This window comes from Nyctereutes procyonoides, unplaced genomic scaffold (assembly GCF_905146905.1).
Source record: "Nyctereutes procyonoides isolate TBG_1078 unplaced genomic scaffold, NYPRO_anot_genome, whole genome shotgun sequence".
Lineage (NCBI taxonomy): Eukaryota > Metazoa > Chordata > Mammalia > Carnivora > Canidae > Nyctereutes > Nyctereutes procyonoides.
The window spans coordinates 43,517,644-43,540,199 of NW_026575051.1; the positions used below are offsets into that span (position 1 = coordinate 43,517,644).

Here is a 22,556-nt window from a genome sequence, read left to right on the forward strand (position 1 = left end):
TGAAAAAGTGAAGACTCCAGGTTGGACTCATAAAAACATCTAGCACATGATTAGAAAACACAGAAAAATGAAGTAACAATTTCATACACGTATCCTCTTTCATGATTTAGCCAATCCCAGTCCCCTTTCCCTTTCTACTCCCACAGTTCACGACTATACTTATCTCACATTCTTACATTAGAAGAGGGAACCCAGATTCTTTCCAGAAAGTGGTTCCAAAAGATGAATTGCTGTCCATAGGTAAAACATGCTTTGACTACTATCTCTAGGGAAAAATCTCACTTTTATTATATGTCTCAGTCTTATTTCCTATATCTTCTTCAATGATTATAAATTTATGGATAAGAATTCCAAATAAAATAAGTCTGAATTTAGGCCACTGTATTTACACAGTGTAATTTTTCCAGTTACAAATTAAAGAAGTATGTGCTCAACTTGCTATGTAATGAAGAACAATTTCTAGATAGGTATATTAGGTGATAATACAGAAGTGTCCAACAAATGTGCGGAAAGTACTTTCCAAATAAGCATTTATATTTTCCCAGAGCTATTTGATAACTTTCCTGTATTTTTAGATTAATTTCCTTTCAATGGATTCTTGTTCTAAGAAGCTACAGCAAAGGACTTCTGAGAAAAAAAAAATCACATTTGTATCCTCAAACTTTAATCTAGAAGATCAGGTATGAACATACTAGAAGTCAGAAGTTTCCACTGCTGATGTTATGTATTAAGATGCATAAATATTTACTAATATAGTACAGTAAGCAGTATATTTTGGGGAGTAATCAAAATGCTGGTACATCCTAAACTACCAAAGGAATTATTCTTGGGGAAAAAATATACATTTATAGTGACATTTTCAGATCTCCTAAAATTTTATGGTGAGGACTATATGATATAATGAAAAAGGACAACCTAGATCAAATTCTGGCTCTATCACCAACTAACAACGTGACTATTTCTCTAATTGAGCCTCAGTTTCCTCACTTATAAGACTTGGACATTCATATCTGAAGTCTAAATTAATCCTATTCTACAAATGGAATGCCCTAATTAGAGTGCACTGACAATGTCAGTCTATGACTTCTATCTGGGGACATAGAAAACACTTGAAATGCTTTAATAAAGTGCCCTTTAGGGATTGGTAACACTTGCCAATTCATTTGTTTGCTTGCTAATTTATTTATTCTAGCATCATATTCACACACTATCCAAATAAATTCATGTGAAGTGTTTTAGGTTATATAATTATTAAATAGCAGGTCTTAGATATTCTGCTAAATATAAAATTAGCATAAATTAACATTTGGTTTATGTTTTCATCAATCAAAAAGGACAAATTCTTCTAAATTTCCTCAAAATCACCTAATTTTATCTCAGGCAATGATAGTATCTGACACAGCAGGTATAGGCACCTCAATTAAGCAGACTTTAGCAATAATTTTATGAATACACAGGCAACAGAATAAAAATAATGGAACTGCATTAAACTTAAAAAATTCTGTGTATCAAAAGATCAAAAGACACAATCAACAGATACAATAAAAAAAACACAATCTATGAAACAAGAAAAAATATTTGCAGCTCATGTCTGATTAAAGAGTTAATATAAAAAATTAAAAAAAATAAAAAAAGAGTTAATATCAGGATATATTAGCTCCTGCAATTCAACAACAGAAAAATCAAATAATCTGATTTAAAAATGGGCAAAGAACTTGAACATTTAGACAAAGAAGATATAAAAATGGCCAACAAGTATATGAAAGATGCTCAATATCACTCATCAGAGAAATGCAAATCAAAACCCCAATAAGATATCGCCTCATACCCGTTAGGATGGCTACTATTTAAAAAAAGAGAAAATAGGGGCACATGGCTGGCTCAGTTGGTGAAGCATGCAACTCTTTAACTCACGGTTGTTTGAGCCCCACATTGAGCATAGAATTTACTTAAAAATAAAATCCTTAAGGGGTGCCTGGGTGGCTCAGTTGGTTAAGCATTTAACTTCAGCTCAGGTCATGATCCCTGGGTCTAGATCAAGCCCCACATCGGGCTCCCTGTTCAGCAGGGAGTCTGCTTCTCCCTCTGGTTGTGCTCTCTCTCATAAATAAATAAAATTCTAAAAAATAAAATAAAGTCCTTAAAAAACACAGAAAATGGTTAAGTGTTGGTGAGAATTTAGAACTCTTGAGGGAATGTAAAATGCTACAACTACCATGGAAAACAGTATGGAGGTTCCTCAAAAAATTAAAAATAGAACTACCATTTGATCCAGTAATCACACTTCTGGGTATATCTCCAAAAGAACTGAAAGCAGGATCTCAAAGAGAGATTTGCACAGCCAAGTTCAAAGCAGCACTATTCATAATACACAGGAAGTTAACCAAATATCCATTGAGGGATGATTAAACAAAAGTATTACACACACACACACACACACACACACACACACACACACACAGAGTGGAACAGTACTCAGCCTTAAAAAGAAAGGCAATCTTGTTATATGCTACAACATAGATTAACTATCTTAAGGACATTATGCTAAGTGAAATAAGTCCGTTACAAAAAGACAAATACTCCATGATTCCACTTATATGAAGTACCTAAGGTAGTTAGTGTTATGAACTGAATTGTGTTCCCCCAAAATTCTTAAAAAGAATATCAACAGGGCTCTAACCCCAAACTGACTGTATTTAATGACAGAACCTGCAAAAAGTACTTACTAAAATGAGGTCATTAGAATGGGGCTCTAATCAGAACTGCTGTCCCAAGAAGAGGAAGAGAACCAAGATCTCCCTGGCTCTATCCCCTCCCCATCTCTTTACTCTCTCCCTCTCTCTCTCAAAAAAAAAAAAAAAAAAAAAAAAAAAGGCCATGTGAGGACATAGTGAGATTGTGGCTATCTATAAGTCAGGAAGAGAGGCCTTACCAGAAACCAATCTTGATGGCACCTTGATCCTGGACTTCCAGTGTCCAGAACTTTTGAGAAAATAAGTTTCTAGTTTTTAAGTCATCTAGTCTTTGGCATTTTGTTATGATGGGCCTGGCAGACTAATATAGCCAAGTTCATAAAAACAGAAAATAGAATGGTGGCTACCAGGAGCTGGGGGAAGGGGCAAAGGAGCTGTATAATGGGTACAGAGTTTCAGATGCAGAATGTAAAATTCTGGAGAACTCTTTCACAACATATATGTGAATAGATTTAACATTACTGAAACTGTATACTTAAAAATGGTTAAGACGGGGGTGACTGGGTAGCTCAGTCAGTTAAGTGTCTGCCTTTGGCTCAGGTCATGATCCCAGGGTCCTGGGATCCAGCCCCACACTGGGCTCTCTGATCAGTGGGGAGCCTGCTTCTCCCTCTCCCTCTGTAGCTCCCTTTGCTGCTCCCCTTGCTTGTTCTCTGTCAAATAAATAAGCCTTTTTAAAAAAAGGTTAAGATATGTGGTTTTTACCCCCCCCAAAAAATTAGGCATAATTTCAATTTACCTGCTGAAATAAAGGAGAAAAAAGATTTAAAAATACTATTTCACAAATAACAACAACAAATATTATTTTATTCATATGAAATGTATATATATGGGTGTAATTTATGTGTTTCTATTTCATTACAAAAACCAATAATAGTGCCTGGGTGGTGCTGTTGGTTAAGCATCCCACTCTTGGTTTTGGCTCAGGTCCTGATCTCAGGGTTGTGAGATCGAGCCCCACGACAGAGTTCAGAGCCTGCTTAAGTTTCTCTATCTCAAAAAAAAAAAAAAAAAAAAGTTTCTCTATCTCTTTCCCTCTGCCCCTCCCCACTCTGCTTACTTGCTCATGCTTTCTCTCTGTCTCAAAAATAAATAAATAAATCTTTTTTTAAAGCAATAATGATGACTATATTAAGGTAAACAATACTTTGTTTTAGAAAGAATATTTATCAATACAGAGCCAACAAAGAAAAATCTAGTTATTTTAAAAATATAATCTCTAAATTCACCAAAACTAAGGGTGAAGATAACATATCATCATTTCTTCCCTCAACATATTTTGCCGGAAAATGTTGCTACTAATTGTGGAAAAAGAATTTAAATTCTCCAGGTTTTTTAATCAGATATTTTACCTTTTGAAAAATGTGGGAAGAGCCACTACCAGTACTTGGACTCATGTAAGTTAAGAGAATTCAATTTAGCTTTTTTTTTTTAATAAATTTTTATTGGTGCTCAATTTACCAACATACAGAATAACACCCAGTGCTCATCCCGTCAAGTGTCCCCCTCAGTGCCTGTCACCCATTCACCCCCACCCCCCCGCCCTCCTCCCCTTCCACCACCCCTAGTTCATTTCCCAGAGTTAGAAGTCTTTATGTTCTGTCTCCCTTTCTGGTATTTCCCACACATTTCTTCTCCCTTCCCTTATATTCCCTTTCACTATTATTCATATTCCCCAAATGAATGAGAACATACACTGTTTGTCCTTCTCCAATTGACTTACTTCACTCAGCATAATACCCTCCAGTTCCATCCACGTTGAAGCAAATGGTGGGTATTTGTCGTTTCTAATGGCTGAGTAATATTCCATTGTATACATAAACCATATCTTCTTTATCCATTCATCTTTCGATGGACACCAAGGCTCCTTCCACAGTTTGGCTACTGTGGACATGGCTGCTAGAAACATCGGGGTGCAGGTGTCCCGGCGTTTCATTGCATCTGAATCTTTGGGGTAAATCCCTAACAGTGCAATTGCTGGGTCGTAGGGCAGGTCTATTTTTAACTCTTTGAGGAACCTCCACACAGTTTTCCAGAGTGGCTACATCAGTTCACATTCCCACCAACAGTGTAAGAGGGTTCCCTTTTCTCCGCATCCTCTCCAACATTTGTGGTTTCCTGCCTTGTTAATTTTCCCCATTCTCACTGGTGTGAGGTGGTATCTCATTGTGGTTTTGATTTGTATTTCCCTAATGGCAAGTGATGCAGAGCATTTTCTCATGTGCATGTTGGCCATGTCTATGTCTTCCTCTGTGAGATTTCTCTTCACGTCTTTTGCCCATTTCATGATTGGATGCTCATGGATTGGCAGAATTAATATTGTGAAAATGTCAATGTTACCCAGGGCAATTTACACGTTTAATGCAATCCCTATCAAAATACCATGGACTTTCTTCAGAGAGTTAGAACAAATTATTTTAAGATTTGTGTGGAATCAGAAAAGACCCCAAATAGCCAGGGGAATTTTAAAAAAGAAAACCATAGCTGGGGGCATCACAATGCCAGATTTCAGGTTGTACTACAAAGCTGTGGTCATCAAGACAGTGTGGTACTGGCACAAAAACAGACACATAGATCAATGGAACAGAATAGAGAACCCAGAAGTGGACCCTGAACTTTATGGTCAACTAATATTTGATAAAGGAGGAAAGACTATCCACTGGAAGAAAGACAGTCTCTTCAATAAATGGTGCTGGGAAAATTGGACATCCACATGCAGAAGAATGAAACTAGACCACTCTCTTGCACCATACACAGAGATAAACTCAAAATGGATGAAAGATCTAAATGTGAGACAAGATTCCATCAAAATCCTAGAGAACACAGGCAACACCCTTTTTGAACTTGGCCACAGTAACTTCTTGCAAGATACATCCACGAAAGCAAAAGAAACAAAAGCAAAAATGAACTATTGGGACTTCATCAAGATAAGAAGCTTTTGCACAGCAAAGGATACAGTCAACAAAACTAAAAGACAACCTACAGAATGGGAGAAGATATTTGCAAATAACGTATCAGATAAAGGGCTAGTTTCCAAAATCTATAAAGAACTTATTAAACTCAACACCAAAGAAACAAACAATTTAGCTTTTTAAAAAAAACCCCACTGATTTACACTCAGTGATTGATTGCATTCCTGTAAATTCTCATAAATATTTAAGAACAAAGGACTTGAAACCTATAAAATTCTTCATCATAGTTTATTACAAATAAATCTATTTTTTCACGTTTCTCTAAAAGAAAATGAGAGAAGTATAACAATAAACATTTATATTATATTTGTATTTATCCTGTTTACTCTAAGTTGTTAACACGTGGGATTATAGAAGTTTGAGCTCATGCCTCAGTAAAACATCTCTTATTTTTTGGCCTAATTAAATGTCAAGAAAATTGTGGGCTGTGACACCAGAGGGAATGGCAGACACAGCCTGATTTCAGGAGATAGACTAAGACAGGGTTTTTCAAGTTTGGCACTACTGACATTTGGGGCTGGATAATTCTTGTAGAGGCTCTCTGAGGCATTGTATGATGTTTAAGGCCATCCTGGGCTTTACCTATCAGATTACAGTAGCCCTTCAAGTTGTGACAACTAAAAATGACCCAAACACTGCCACATGTCTCCTAAGAGGCAAAATTACTTACAGTCTAGAGAATATAAAGACATATATGAATCGATGAATTAGCACAATTAAACTGCAGAAGTTAATTTCAGATCCAAAGCTACAAAGTTAAAATTTAGGCTCTAAACTCTGATATGCGAAATCAACAACATAAGTTGTAGGATAACTATGCACAGGGGATAGGGGGATAAAAAACAATAAACTTCAAAATGTCAAGACGTGTGACTATTGCTAGAAAGAAAGAACATTCTAAATATACTACCTGCCACTTTATGTGTGTGCTCAAGGAACTAAAACCATAGTTGCATTTGCTGTTTTCCTCTTTTAGACTGCCATCTGGCAATCCATATTTCCACTAAAAAAATAATAAAAAATAAATTTGCAGCCAATTGGACTATAATAGTTAATGCACCACCTCACATGCCAAAAATATGCCAGGGTGTCTATGGTTTACTCAGTAATGCCTCCAAAGAAAGAAACTAATGTCCCTTAAAAGACAATGTCTCTAAAGACAAAAGCAAGTAACTCGCAGGATGCTTACCCAATTTATGAAGTTCCCTTCCTACCTTTAGGAGATACAGAGTGAACCAGTAGTAGGAGAAAAAGCACAACAAAAGAAGTTATATACAACAGGCAAGCTGAAATCATCAAACTCATTTATTATGTCCCCAAAACATCAAAGTTTAAAAAGTCCACTAATTAAATATAGCAAAACGCAACTGACTATATTATTATATTTCCAGTATCACAGGGATTAGGAATGAGTGAAATAATGAGACAGTGCACTGAATTCTTGTCACACTCCTCAAGAGAAGCAGTGTAAAAGATTCTTCACGATAATGAATGTAAGTTCACCACTGTAACTGAATCTACTACCAATTCCTTTTCCTTAGCACCCAAAAGTTGTCAAAAAACAAACTGACACATCCAAACCAGTATATTCTTTCTTTTTCATGAATCCATAAAGGCAGACTATGGTAACAAGAATCTACAGTCATCAATAGATGAACACAAATTATCAAATATAATGATGAACAGATAACTATGTACCATTCATTTAACAAATGTTGTGTTCTTTTTTTTTTTTTTAAGATTGTATTTATTTATTCATGAGAGACACACAGAGAGAGAGAGGCAGAGACACAGGCAGAGGGAGAATCAGGCTCCACGGAGGGAACCCAATGTGGGACTCAATCCCGGGACTCCAGGATCACACCCTGGGCTGAAGGCGGCGCTAAACCGCTGAGCCACCCAGGCTGCCCGATAAATAAAATCTTTTAAAAAATAAATTTATAAAAAGGGTAAAAAAAATTTAATGTCATACCTTTGCTGCAGCAATAACACTTCTAGAAATCCTTCATAAACAAGTACAAATAATTACAAAACAAATTTGTGTAACAACACACAGCACAACACTAATTATAGCAGCAAAATAGTAATAATCCAAGTATCTATCAACAGAAAAATAATTAAATTATTTGTAGTAAATCCATTTCATAAAATGCCAAGCACTGACATGGAAAGAATCTTGGGGATCTCTGGGTGGCTCAGCAGTTTGGCACCTGCCTTCGGCCCAGGGCATGATCCTGGAGTTCTGGAATCAAGTCCCACATCGGGCTCCCTTCACTGAGTCTGCTTTCCCCCTCTGCCTTTGTCTCTGCCTCTCTCTCTCTCTCTCTCTCTCTCTCTGTGTGTGTGTCTCTCATGACTAAATAAATAAAATCTTAAAAAATAAAAGGAAAGAATCTCTAAGACTGTACAGTGTTGCCTTTTTTTTAAGTATAAAAAATACACATGTATCACTCATTTTATGTTGATAAAAAATAAATAGAAAAAGATAAAAATAAACAGAAGTTGAAGAATATATAACATCCTTTTTACTTCTGGAGAGGGACATGGTGGAGAACTTACATATATTAGTTTATGTATGTCTGTTTAAATATTTTATAATTTGCACTTATATAATCCAAAAAAGAAAAGATGAGCAATTTTTCAAAATTTCTTATTTACTTCCTAGAAAAAGACTGGGATCTTTCTGTTCTTAGTACAAATTTGATCTAAGTCATTGGAGAGTACAGGACAAGTATAAACTTTCCGTTCCGTTCCCTCTGTCAGGAACACTTTCTCTCAGAAAAGGGTCACTGTTTGACTTCCTTCAGGTTTTCCACTTAAATGCCATCTTATCTTGTAAGACTTCCTTGACTTTTCAATGTAAAATGACAACCTCCTCCACCTATCCTACTACTCCCCAACTACTTTACCATGCTTTATATTTCATTAGAGTAAATCAACACCTGTGTCTTAGTGTTCCTATCTCTAAAATGGGGGTGATAATAGTACCTATCCTGCAGGTTGATGTTAGGCTTAAATATGCCAGAAGCCCTCTGATGAGTGCCTGGCTCTTAAGAGAGGCATATCAGTACCATTACTCCATGCCTCTTTTGTTGATGGTCTGCCTTCCCCTTATTACAATGACAAGCTCAGGAAGAAAGGACTGTGTTTAGTTCATGACTGCATCCTGAATGCCTGGAAAGTGCTTCTCACTAAATATTCATAGCTATTGATGCCTGATTTAGTACTGCAGCCATATGCATAGACAGCTGAGATTACAAGAAAAAGACCAATTATTTTCAGTAAAAGAAGCTTCCTGCACATTATCATGAATCATCTGTAATAATTCAATCTACTTTAAAGCATAATATTTAGCAGTATGACTCCTAGAAACTTCAAATAGGGAAGTGGTATGGTACCATTTAATTCATTAATTTCTCAACACTAAATGGCAAAAGAAACTAAAATATAATGTGGAATGAGAAAACAAAAACAACTTACTTTTCATTTCTGCTTTTGATGCATGGCTGGTAGAGGACCTTGACAGCATTCCAGGCAGAACCTGAATCTGCCTTCAAGATATCTTCCAATAAGGAGAACTTTTTGATACTTTTGGAACTTCTCAAAGATTCAATCACCAAACTATCTGAGTTTAAAATCCATAGCTAAAGATATGGAGAGAAAAGTCCAAGCATAAGGATATTATCATCACCCTATCCATATTTCATACCACCACTAAAAAACAAAATACAAACAAAAGTATAAAAATACCAGAAAAAAATATAGGAGAATCCAGTATATAATTGTAAGTATGGTAAGTCTTTCAAAGTGTAACATCTACTAGAGCTGCTGAGATCATAAAGTTAAAAAGACAACTAGGAGAAAATATTTAATATGTAGATAACAAAGTTATTATCTGTAATTTATAGAATTCCCAATAATCAATACGGGGGCAAAACAGCCCAAAAGAAATAAAGGCAAAGAATATGAACAGAATTAACAGAAGTGATAAACATATAAAAATGTTAATATAACTAGTAATAAAAAAATGTAAAAATCATATGCCACCCTTTTTCACTTATCAGATCAGCAATAACAAAAAGATGGTAACATCCAGTTCAGTAGAGGGTTTGGAACTGCTAGTGGAAGAGTGTTTCCAGATTTGGATGCACACTATTTATTGAGGGGTCAGCAGGACTGGCTTCAGCCTGACCGCATGGGGACCTCTGAAGCAAGAATCGCACCTACAAGGTCTGTCCCACCTTGAGCCAGGAGGCCACTGCTTTCTATCCCAGGGTCAAATCACAGGCAGCAGACAGACCAGGGCAAGAGTGGGGAAGAGGTAACTTTCTGAACAAGGTGGCATCTGTCATGTAAGGGCATGTCTCTGAAGACAGGCAGCTGTGTGCCTGTAGCAGCCCACACGTCTCAACAGCTGGGACACGGGTGTGCCAACTTGAGTAAGGAGGATCTGGGTGGGAGATCAAGAATGTCTCACTCTATGGGATAAATTAGTATAACTTTTCTGGGGGGGGGGTGATAATTACCAGTTTAAAACACACAAATTCTGTCTAAAATTAGAAAGAAGTACTAAAATACACATGCAAAGATTATTTTTATTCCCAGCACTGTCTTTAACAACCACACACTGGAATTCTAGCCATTAAAGACTCTTATTTATATTAACACTAACAAGAAACAATCTTTATGACATACACAGTTGTGTGAAGTAAACACGAGGAAGAAAAATGCTCATCATGTGATTCAGGTATGTTTCACAAGCAGAGAAGCAAACGTGAGTGTGTGAACATACAGTTGCATACAGGGAGGGAAAAAATGTTGAAGTGCACATACCAGATTGTTAATAACATCTACCTTCAAATACTATGATGTAGCAAAACAAGGAAAGAAGATGAGGGAATACCACCACTTCTTTTACATTCTTCATGTTGTCTGAATGTTTTAAGAATGTATTAGTTTTATAATGAAGAAGTTTTTTTGAATTTAAATATATATTGACAGGTTTTAGGTTTTTAGGTATTTCCTATTCCCAAGTTTAACTTGAAAACCCTTATAGTAAAAGAAAATTAAAACTAATTTCAGATTATGACTATGAGGCATAGTCACTTCAGTCAAAAAGTATGTTAGCTTTGGTAGAAATGATCTGGAATCAGAAAGCATGGGGTCCCCATAATGGATGGCCAGCTACAAAGCCACACTTAATAACAACTTTTAACTCTCCCCCTCCTTCTAGCTACCATGTTTCCCTATTAGCTTGTGAGTTCCTTAATGGCATATTTTTTTCCTATCCTGAAAGCCAAGAACAGTACCTATAGAATAAGATATGTTCAATATATGGAGGAAAAGAAGAGATGTAGGCCCTGATTCTTGGATTTTCACGTAAACATCCCAAATTCTTTTCTGCAGACCATTTTTTTTTTTTTTTTAACAGAAACAATAACAGTGCTCGTGGGACATGCAGGGGTTGATTCCACTAACTGGAGGACTTCTTACTACTCAAACATCAAAGTGTTAAAATCAGGATCTCGAAGAGGTATCTGTACCCCCATGTTCACTGAAACACTATTTATAATAGCCAAGATGCAGAAACAAACTAAATGCCCATCAACAGATGAATGGATAAAACAAATGTGGTGCACCCAAACAATGGAATATTATTCTTAAAAAAAAAAAGAAGGAAAACTTGTAATATGCAACAACACAGATGAACTTTAAGGACAGTATGCTAAGTGAAATAAGCCAGACACAGAAGGATGGTACTTCCTGATTCCACTTACATAAGGAATCTAAAACAGTCCAACTCATAGAAGCAGAGAGTAGAATGGTAGTCGCCAGAGGCTACAGGAGGGAGAAATGGGGAGTTGCTCATTAAAAGGTATATAGAGTTTCAAACAGGCAAGATGAGTAAGTTCTAGAGATCTCCCGTATAATACTGTGCATGCCTGTAATTAACAATACTGCTATCATGTACTTAAAAACCGATGAAGAGGATAGATCTCATGTTAAGTGTTCTTACCGCATACACACATACACAGAAACAGGAGCAAGAGAATACATAAGAGTATTAAAGAGTATTCTTTAAACAGAAGAGTATCAACAGGGAAAAGTCAATAGAGGGGAAAAAAGTGACAGAGACCGAATTATGTTATAATGACCAAGAAAAGCCATTAACAACTTGGAGTGAAAAACTTTATTTTGCGGTGTGAGCAGGAATCAGGTTTTATTTCTCTCCATATCCCTCATACCTACCACATAGAGGCACTTGATCTTTTGTTATTAAATTAAGGGAATTTGATTTGTGAATTAAACTGATATTATGAATTCAATTTTTAATTTGTTTTCCTGACCTGAGAATTAAAGAAAAAAGAATGGCAAGACTAAAAAATTTCTGAGGCCCTGGATTACCAAGCTACAGAAAGCTGAAATAATTTCTTACCAACATGTACACTTTTCCATCATGACCTTGAACAGTGAATCTAAAAGTGCTTCTAGCAGTGGAGAGTTCCACCAGACACTGGGCGATAATGCTCTGTACAAACTGAGACCTGTTTGAACAGAAATCAATTTTCACAATGTACCTCTCATTATAACTCTAAGTGGCAAGAGGAGCCAAAAATATCCACAGGGTACCTAAAAGGTAGAGGTATGTGCAACTAGACTTTTCTGTACGCTGCTCATTCCTTCACAGACTGTGCTAATGTGGATTTTAATATATTTCAATGTATTTGTTTGCTCCAGTCTTCTTATTAACTATTCTCCGATCCTTAACACACTTCCTACCCCAACCTAACTATTCCCCTTGACTGAATAAAAAATACTGTATTAGTCAAGTCAATATTCCATTTGTGCTGTAGCACATTAACCAGTGAAGAAGTTAAAAAGGAAGGCATGATATTTCCTACCAAACATTAGACAGGATTACATACAATGTTTTCCATTTGTATCCCCTCTAAGAGTCAGAGCTGAGTTACAGAATCAAAGTATTTACAGGAGGATAAATTTTAAGGTTATATTCAGATTGCCATAATTTTTAGATATCCATAAATGAACTGGAAGACATACTATAGTTAACTTCTGTTTGCAAACTAAAAAGATTCAGAGAAAGAAAACGTTAATGGATCTAGTGGATAAGTAATATATACGTATTTTTTTAAAACACTGGAGTCATTTGAAAACTGTTTCAAAATTTAAATATGTCAAATTAAAACCAGAAATAATTATTCAAAAACCTACTGATGATTAAATTATAAAACCTTGGATACCTGGCATATAGAAAGAAACACAAAAAAAAAACTTTCACAATTAGAAGATATATATAATGAACACATTTGTTTATACCTCTATGTAACAAACAAACCATAAATGAATCCTCAAGTCTTTTATATGTGTGGTTTGGTTCAATTGTTTAAAAGTCTTTTTTGAAGGGCTTTGTTTTTCCATTTAAAATAAAGACAGGTAAGAATAAAAATGAATTCCCAAATAATCAATTGTACCTATCATTTTCCACATTTGAAATCACAGTATAATTAATTTGCCATTTGTACCTTGGTATGATGGGAAAATTTCTTTCAGACGGTTGAATAATTATCTCTGTCATATAAAACTTGGTGGTTTCTAGAAGAAAAAAATAAGAAAATTTAAAATCTCCACATTCCACTAAGATTTTTCTTGTGAGCATGTTGGTCCCAATGATAACATCTCGAACTAAATATTTAAAACGTATACTAGTAAAATTCACATTCAGTAAAAATTTTTCCAAAATGACTTAGTTTAAGACAACAAAGCACTGATGACTACCAGGAGACTGTAGAGGGCCTGATGTTCTTTCAGAAGACATGCCCCAAGTGAATCTGGACATGCCCCAAGTGAATCTGGTACAATGACACTCTGTTCACACATATGGAAGGTTAGAAAAATCAGCTGCATCACAGCCATAGCTCACTTATATAGAATAGAAACTACTCATTTGACTTCCCAATTTCCATAGTCACAAACATAAGAGTCAATGAAAAGGGATTTTTATTTAAAGATTATTTATTTAGTTATTTGAGAGAAAGCAAGCACAAGCTGAGGGGAGGGATAGAGGAAGAGGGAGAAGTAGATACCCTGCTGAGCGGGGAGCCTGACATGAGACTCCAATCCGAGGACCCTGAGATCATGACCTGAGTCAAAGGCAGACACTTAACTGACTGAGCCACCCAGGTGCCTCAAAAAAGGCTTTTTAATCATAGTGTCCCAAAGCCCATGCAAAGATGCTATAAACCCCACATTAGTCTTTCCCAGAATACTAGTTTATTAATATTAGTTTATTAATCACTGAGTTTATGAATATACAATTCCCAATGAATCTGGTTATGTGATTACTTAGTTTACAGAAAAAATTAAACAGTAAACTAAGTATCTTACAGAAATGAATATAAACATAACCATTCTGAATTTTTAAAAAAATCAATGGAAAATGTTTCTTTTCACTAGTAATTGGCATCAAATACATATATTTGAATGACAAACTACAGCAATGATGAAGATATAGAGAAATGGGTACACTTATTCACATATTGCAGTCAGAGGTGCAAATAATAGATTTCTGGAAAGCCACTTGAAGGAGACCTTAAATATATTTTGAGGGACGCCTGGGTGGCTCAGTGGTTAAGTGTCTGCCTTCAGCCCAGGGCGTGATCCTGGGTTCTCAGGACCGAGTCCCACATCGGGCTCTCTGCATAGAGCCTGCTTCTCTCTCTGCCTATGTCTCTGCCTCTCTCTCTGTGTGCCTCTCATGAATAAATATATAAAATCTTTAAAAATAAATAAATAAATAAAATTTGATGCCATAATTAAACACTTAAGAATTTATCTAAAAGAAATATTCATAAAAATTTATCTATAAAGATGCTTATATTAACTAAAAACAAACTAACAATTGAGAATGGTTGGCCTAAACAATTATACATTTAGGCAAGAGAATTCTATGCAGTCATGAAAAGTGGTGTGCCAAACAATTTTTCGTTGTTTTAAGATGGAAAGTTATTCTCAGTACATTTTCTGAAACTGTTTTCAATTGCTCAATATAACACACACAAAAAGGCAAAAAAAAAAATTTGATGAGTTTAACAGAGTATTACATAATTGAGCCATGAAGATGAATTTATCTATCCTTCAAATTCAATTTTCATTTTACTATTTTGAAGTCATGATTAGATACAGAATTAAACCTTTTAACATCATGAAGTGATCCCTTTTATCCCACTGCTGTTACACTATAATTTAATTCTACAATTTCAATCCTACAAGGTATTACTGCTTTATGTAGTTAGCATCCACTTAATGTCTCCCACTTACTTACCACTGTCTTCACCAATCCTTGAACTTAGACCTCCTATCTGAGATCACTTTCTTCTACCTTCTTCAGGTAGAATTCTATTATTCTACAAAGTATAATTTCTTATAATTAAAAAATGAAACCACTAGAAATGAATAATTCTCATTTTTGTTCATCAGAAAATATATTTACCTATATGTTGGTTCTTTCATATCATATAAATCCTAGGTTAACAGTTTTTAACCTTTATGCACATTGACACTACCATTCCATTGTCTTCAAACTTCCATCATTTCTGCTCATTTGAAAGTGATCTGTCATTTTTCTTCAGTTGCTTTTAAGATTTTCTGGTTTTTGTTTGTTTGCAGTATCACTCTGGTTTGTCTAGTTATAGACTTTTTTTTTTTTATTTATCTTACCTGGGTCTCATTTAATGAGAAGTCAATCCATAGCTTATTGTTTTCTATCCCTTTTGTAAAATTCTTAGCAATTATCTCTTCAAATATTGCCCACGCTCCCTTATATTTCTTTTCCTTCTAGAAGTGTGACTAAAAATATGTTAGAGTATGGAGGTTCCTCAAAAAGTTAAAAATAGAACTACTTTATGATTCAGCAATTGCACTACTAGGTATTTACCCCCAAAATACAAAAATACTAATTCCAATGGATACATGCTCTCTGATGTTTATAGCAGTATTAACAACAAGACCCAAGTTATGAAAAGGGCCCAAATGTCCATTGACTGATGAATGATGGTACACACACACACACACACACACACACACACACACAAAGGAATATTACTCAACTATAGAAAAGGAAATCTTGCCATTTGCAACAACATGGATAGAGCTAGAGAGTATTATGCTAAGTGAAGTATGTCAAAGACAAATACCATAGGATATCACTCATATGCGAATTTAAGAAACAAAACAAATGGGGTCGCCTGGGTGCCTAGTCAGTTAAGCATCAGACTCTCGATTTTGGCTCAGATCATAATCTCAGGGTGTGAGATCAAGCTCTGAATCTGGTTCGGGGCTGGGGTAAGATTCTCTCTCTCCCTCTTCCTCTCTCTACCACTCTCTCACAGGAAAGAGAGAAAAAAGAAAAAAGAAAAGAAAAATATCATAAGGGAAAAAAGAAAGGAAAACTAAGAAACACTCTTAACTACAGAGAACAAACTGATGGGGAGGTGAGGTGAGGGGATGGGTTAAATAGGTGATGGAGATTAAGGAGTGCAGCTGTTATAATGAGCACCAGGTGTTGTATATAAGTGCTGAATCACTAAACTATATACCTGAAACTAATATTACACTAATATTAGTGTATGTTAACTGGAATTGAAATAAAAACAAAAAACCTCAAAAAAAAAACATATGTTAGATCTTCTTGGTGTATGTTTTATGTAGATCTTTCCCAAATATGCTTCCTGTTGTTTCCTTTGCCTTTTGATATCTTCAATCCTGTCTCTTACATGGTTCAATGTAGTAAAGCATGGTTGTTGCAGTTTACATATGATAACTCCAATAACAGAAATCTCTATTGTTTGCTGTTTTTCTTAGTTCTTATTGATAGAAGTCTAGTTTATCTTTAGTTGTATGGGGAACACTGTGCTTGGTAAGTTATTTGTGGTAATAATATGTTTCACAATGATGGTACTTTTCTCCAAAGGTGATTTGCATTTGACTTTGCCAGGCACACAGGTGTTATAGCTAGTCCAAGGCAGATTAACCAAGTTCAAGACTTGAAATTCACTAAAGTACCAAAGGATTGACACCTGTCTGTAATTACACAGGGCTGTTCCATCTGATTCACCTTCACACCAAAGGTATGGCTCTTTAGGTTCTCACATTTTTGTGCAGAAAATTACTACCCTTTTGGTGTAGTCTAATTCATGTCCTTACTTCTCAAAGCAATCAAAATAAAAGTTCTAATTTTAGAGAATTGGCATATTGCAGGGAAAAGGTGACTTCAATTTTGTGCTAACTTCTGAGTTTGCTTTTGTGATAATTTACCCACATATTTTTTTTTGGCTTTTATAACATATTTTCTATTTATCTTGACCTTTGTTCCTTCCTATGGATTCCAGTTACCATTTGGTATCTTTCACTCCAGCCTAAAGAACTTTCTTTAGCTTTTTTTTTTTTTTTTTGAAGAGAAGCTCTGCTAGTAACGCATCACTTCCACCTATTTACATGAAAATGCTCATTTTTTGCCTTCATTTCTGAAGGACAGTTTTGCTGGATATAGAATTGTTAGTTGACTTCGTTCCCAACCCCAGCATTTTAAATATCTCATTTTAGTGTCTTCCGGTTGTCACTGTTTCTGTAAAAAGTCACCTTTTATTGTATCATGAAGTCCCTGCATGTGATGCTTCATTTTTCTCTTATATTTTCAAGACTCTCCCTTCATCTTTGGCTTTTATCAATTTGACTACAAGGTACCTGGGTAAAGTGCTGCGTGTTTATCCTACTTTTCACTGCAATTATTAGATCTAAAAGTTAGTATTTTTCACCAAATTTGCCAAGATTTCAGCCACAGTTTTCTACAAATATTTTTTGCTGATTCTTTTTCTTTTTACCTCTGAGATTCCACTTACACATTAACTGAAACATGTGATATTGTCCCACAGATCTCTGAAGTCCTGTCCATTTTGATTCAGATTTTTTTCTCTCTGTTCTTTGCATTGGTTAATTTCTATTAACATACCTTCAAATTCAATGGCTACTTTTTCTTCTGTCATCTCAAATATGTAGTTTAGCTGACCAGTGAATTCTCCAGTTATGGTAATTTTCAGCTCTATAATTACTAATAGTTCTGAAGTTTCCAATCTGTTGAGATTTGCTATTAGTTCACTCAATGGTTTTTTTCCCTTTTAATTCTTAGCCATATTTATAATAGCCACTTTAACATCTCTACTAAATCTAATATTTGCACTTACTCAGCACCTGTTTGTTGAATCCCCTTTTTTTCCTCTGAGTATCAATCACTCTTTTCTGTTTCTTTGCATGTTTCTTAATTTCTAAATGGAAGTAGGACATTGTATGTAATATAATGTTGCTATTCTGGATTTTGTTTTGTTCTTTCAAGGGTTGTAGTCAACTGACTAGCTTGGACTCAAACTATGAAATGTCTTCCCACAGCATGTAGCTGCTAATGTTTCTGCTCAGTTTTATTTTTCTTAGCCTGGCTCCCTAGAGAGTATTCACTATACCTGCATAGTTTAGCTCTCAGCAGGTTTTGCTCAAATACCTCAAGTCATTAAGGCTCCCACCTCTGCTCCCCAATTGTGTGTGGATTGAGAAATGAAATCAAAGGCATGGGAAATGTGCAAGTCTCCCCAAGCTTTCAATTCTTACTGAACTCTCTGGCACCTATTGTATGCATTTAATAGTCAACCAGAGCTATGTGAAGAGGTTATCTCAGCCCATCCCCAGCCTCTTACTTCCAAAATCTCCATCTTACATTTCTAGTTTCTCCTTTGCCTACCTTGAACCTTATATTATTATGACTGTAATGATACCATGGAAATATTTCCTTTCTTGTTCAGCCTTCTGTTTCCCTGCAGTGCATAACTGCTTTCTTTTCCACATTTAGTTTTCCAAGCACCTTTAGCTAATTCTTCCAATATGACAAAATGGCTTATCTCAAGATTGCTACATGTGGTCAAAGAAACCAAAGAATGCATCACTTTCATTTTGTAATTGAAAAAGTGTTTATCGCAATCTTCTCTCCTTTGCTTCAATCTAGGGTGTTATTCCCTAGGCCTGCCTGGGACTCCCTTATCTGTGTTAGATAATCTGTTTCCCAAACTCCATGTCTTCTTTCTGGAGGTCAAATCCTTAGGTTTGGGGAGGTATATCCTATGGTACATTCCTAAGAAAATATGCATTTGAAGTCCATATTTTGAGACACTGCATTTCTAAAACTGTGTTATCTTCATACTTGATAGTCTGACTCTGATAGGATTATGTTAAAAATCTTTTTTCTTCTAAATTATGAAGGCATTGCTTCATTATCTTCTAGATTTCAGCAATGCTGTTAAGAGTTCAATGCCATTCTAATTTCTAAACTTTTGGACACCACTTGCTTTTCTTTCTCCAGAATCCTCTTCCTGGATGTTCAGAAACTGCTCAATGATACAGCTTTGAATAGCTTCCCTGCCATCTCATTAGTCATAATGGACATGTAGTAGGCCTAGCTCTAGAAAACAGCCTTGTAATGTTTTTTTTAGAAATTTTGTTCCTTGATAATTTCCTAAACTCTGTTATCTCCATTCTTTCTTTCTAGCTTTCTATTAGCTAGATGTTGAATATCCTAAAAGTCTCCATTCATTCATTCAACAAAAATTTACTGGGTACCCATTATGTGCCAGATATTTGGTGCTGAGTTTACAGTGATAAATGAGATAGACAAGATCTCTATCCTCAAGAAACTTACATGATGATTTTTTTTTCTATAATTCCTTTCTAATTTTCAATCTGAATTTTGGTTCTGATTTATGAGATAAGACAGCACCTTAATTTTATCTTCTAGTGCTTTGATTAGTTTTTAAAGCAATCACAGCTTTAATTCTATATTCTCTGAATTATGGAGGCACTATTATTTCATTTCTCTAAGAACATTATTTTTGTTAAAGATATTCTTCTGTTTTATACATACTTTATTTCTTCTCTATGCCTTTATTCTCTTTACTTCATTATTCAGTCTCTTTTATGGAGGTTTGCTCAAAAATTTGTTGATTCTCATCAATCCATTCATGTTTAAGCATAAGGTAATAAAATGCTGACAGGAAACTCTCAGGTGTGGGTACAAGTCTTGTTGACTGTAGGATGGCTGAATCTAAGCTCATTTTACTGTTAGGGGCCATATGAATCAGTGTCTGCAAATCTCTTCTCTGGTTGGTATTCTTCCATTTCCCAAGAAAGAGTCATCTAATCTCCTGCCTTGAGAGTATAAGCAAGTTGTAAATAGGGGAGGACTCTTAGGAGTCTTACAGTTCCATATAACAATTTTGAATTCATCACCCTTCCTTCAGCCCTTTGTCTCAGACTGCTTTCCCTGTTAATCTCCTGCCTCCAGATTCTGAGCAGACCAGCTCTGGGGCTCTAGAGTGAGTACTGGCTCACTCCTCACTCAGATGATCTGCAGACACTGACGTTGCAATGCCCTCCATACTGCCAAGTGTGCTCTCATACCTCTCAGCTTTATAGTTTCCAAAAAATGGTCTGCTTATACCTCTTGTTTACATCACTGTTGCTTTGTCTCCATTGTCCTTTGTCTCTGTGGATGTACATCTTTTGTATTCCCTAACTGACATTTTAACTGGGCTTCAGAGAGAAGAGAAAAGAATAAAAAAAAAAGTCAATTCACCTAATTTGACTAGAAGCCTTAAAATTTTCTAGGATGTTGCTTAAAGGGCTTGCTTTCATTCTCCAAAATGACGTTGAGGGTGGCATCCTTTACCACTATTCCTTCTTCCTTTTCTGTTCACTCTGAGCAAGTAACTACTTACAAGATTTTGAAAATGTTAAAATACAAACAAAAAAAAAGACCACCATCTGCCTTCTCTTAGGTACAGTAGCTTCACTTAAATCACATCTTCTAATTAATTGTATTAAAAACAATTATTCATCACCCACAAAGCTAATGCAGCGTGTTGTAGCTCTCTAAACATTCTAAAAACACATCTTTAAATAATGATGCAATTATTAGGATTTTATTATATTTGACAGTGGTATAACACAGACTTTACCTAAATATAATGAACACTACTGGGAAAAGAACAAGGAACAGAGTATAAAACTCAGAAAAGGGATCCCTGGGTGGCACAGCAGTTTAGCGCCTGCCTTTGGCCCAGGGCGCGATCCTGGAGACCCGGGATCGAATCCCACATCGGGCTCCCGGTGCATGGAGCCTGCTTCTCCCTCTGCCTATGTCTCTGCCTCTCTCTCTCTCTCTGTGTGACTATCATAAATAAATAATAAAAAAATTAAAAAAAAAAAACAAAACTCAGAATATGTTTTCTTCTGTTTCAACCCCCAGCCCTAAAATACAGCCCTGAGGCAGAGGGCAGCCAAGAAATCTTCTCCACTGCCTCTAGCAACCAACATTTCTGATTAAGGAGTTGTGCTGAGGAAAAAAACAAAAAACAAAAAAAACCTTGATATTCTTTATGACAGAGCCAAGTACAAACTTTATACTATTGCTTTATATCCACAGAAAGGATACGAAATACTGAAAAGGACCCAACTTCTTAATGCTTAAAACTCAATACTATGTACTTATAAAGGTCAAAATACACAAACTTCTTGGCATATTGTAGGATATGTTAGCTGATTTCTATTTTAAAAATCATCAATTCTACAACATACATTAATTATCTATCTCTCATATAGATTTCCTATAAAACCTCCTTCTACTCTTTTTTAACAAGAAGGCAATCATTTTGGATTTTTTATTATGAAATTCTTACCTGATGACATGGTCTCTCCCAACATTACCTTGCAACGCTTACAAATTACTTTGGTATTTGCCTTTGGTTTCTGTAGAACAGAAAAATGTCATTTAAATGTCATTCAGCTTTTCTTAAAAGGAATATATAATTTTAACTTAGTCTCTAGAGTATACATTGAACTTTACATTTTATTTTGCCCTCTACTAAATACTGGGAACACATTTAGCTTGTATGCATAATTCACATGCACAGAGATCTTCTTTTTTTCCAAATCTAAAGACAGAATAATGAATAGACTGATTTTTTTCAAACCTAGCCACTTCTTGATAATCTAACTGTTGTAAATAATTTGAACAAGAAGCACCTTACATTTCTAAAAAGCACTTCCAAACACCCATTACCATTTAGACTAGGCAGATGGTGAACAACAAAGGCAGAGAGAGTAGGTGACTTGTCCCAATTCATGTGTCTAGAAAACAGGAGAATCAAAAACTGGAGCCATTATTTTGACTCATAGTCCTGTGTAACTTATGTAAAAGTAATCTATAATTCATAATTACTTATCAGAAGTAGAAAATACTTAACCCATTCATATAATTCTATTTTTCCATGTAAGATACACATTCTAACTGGAAAAACTGGAAAGTGTTCTGAGACAAATTCCTGAAGCATTCTTAAACTTCAACAATCCAAATTCATTATTTGGGATAGAGATTAAATAGCTAGCACCCATCTAATCATTACGCAAACAAAAAAAATGTTCTTTTACATTCAGAGAACAGAGGTGGTTACCAGAGGTGGGGGAGGAGGGGTGGCAAAAATGGGTGAAGGGGATCAAAAGGTACAAACTTCCAGTTATAGAATATGGAAGTCATGGGGATGTAATGTACAGCATGGCAACTATAGTTAACAATGTTGTATTATATAATTAAGGTTGCTAAGAGTAGATCTTAAAAGTTCTCATCATGTACTGGGTGTTATACCCAACTGATGAATTCTTGAACATTACATCTGAAACTGATAATGTACTATATATTGGTTAATTGAATTTAAAT

At 35.4% G+C, this 22,556-nt stretch overlaps 1 protein-coding gene across 2 annotated transcripts in view; it reads right to left on the reverse strand.

Annotated features, from left to right (window-relative positions):
• The window catches only part of UBE3D (ubiquitin protein ligase E3D), a 149,440-nt gene that overhangs the window by 96,261 nt on the left and 30,623 nt on the right, over window positions 1-22,556 (reverse strand). For both annotated transcript variants that reach the window (XM_055329541.1, XM_055329542.1), the window contains exons 5-8: window positions 21,520-21,589; window positions 13,270-13,339; window positions 12,162-12,270; window positions 9,206-9,369 (exon numbers count right to left, since the gene is read on the reverse strand). In XM_055329541.1, coding sequence (XP_055185516.1) covers window positions 9,206-9,369; window positions 12,162-12,270; window positions 13,270-13,339; window positions 21,520-21,589 — 413 coding nt within the window. The remainder of the gene's footprint in view (window positions 1-9,205; window positions 9,370-12,161; window positions 12,271-13,269; window positions 13,340-21,519; window positions 21,590-22,556) is intronic.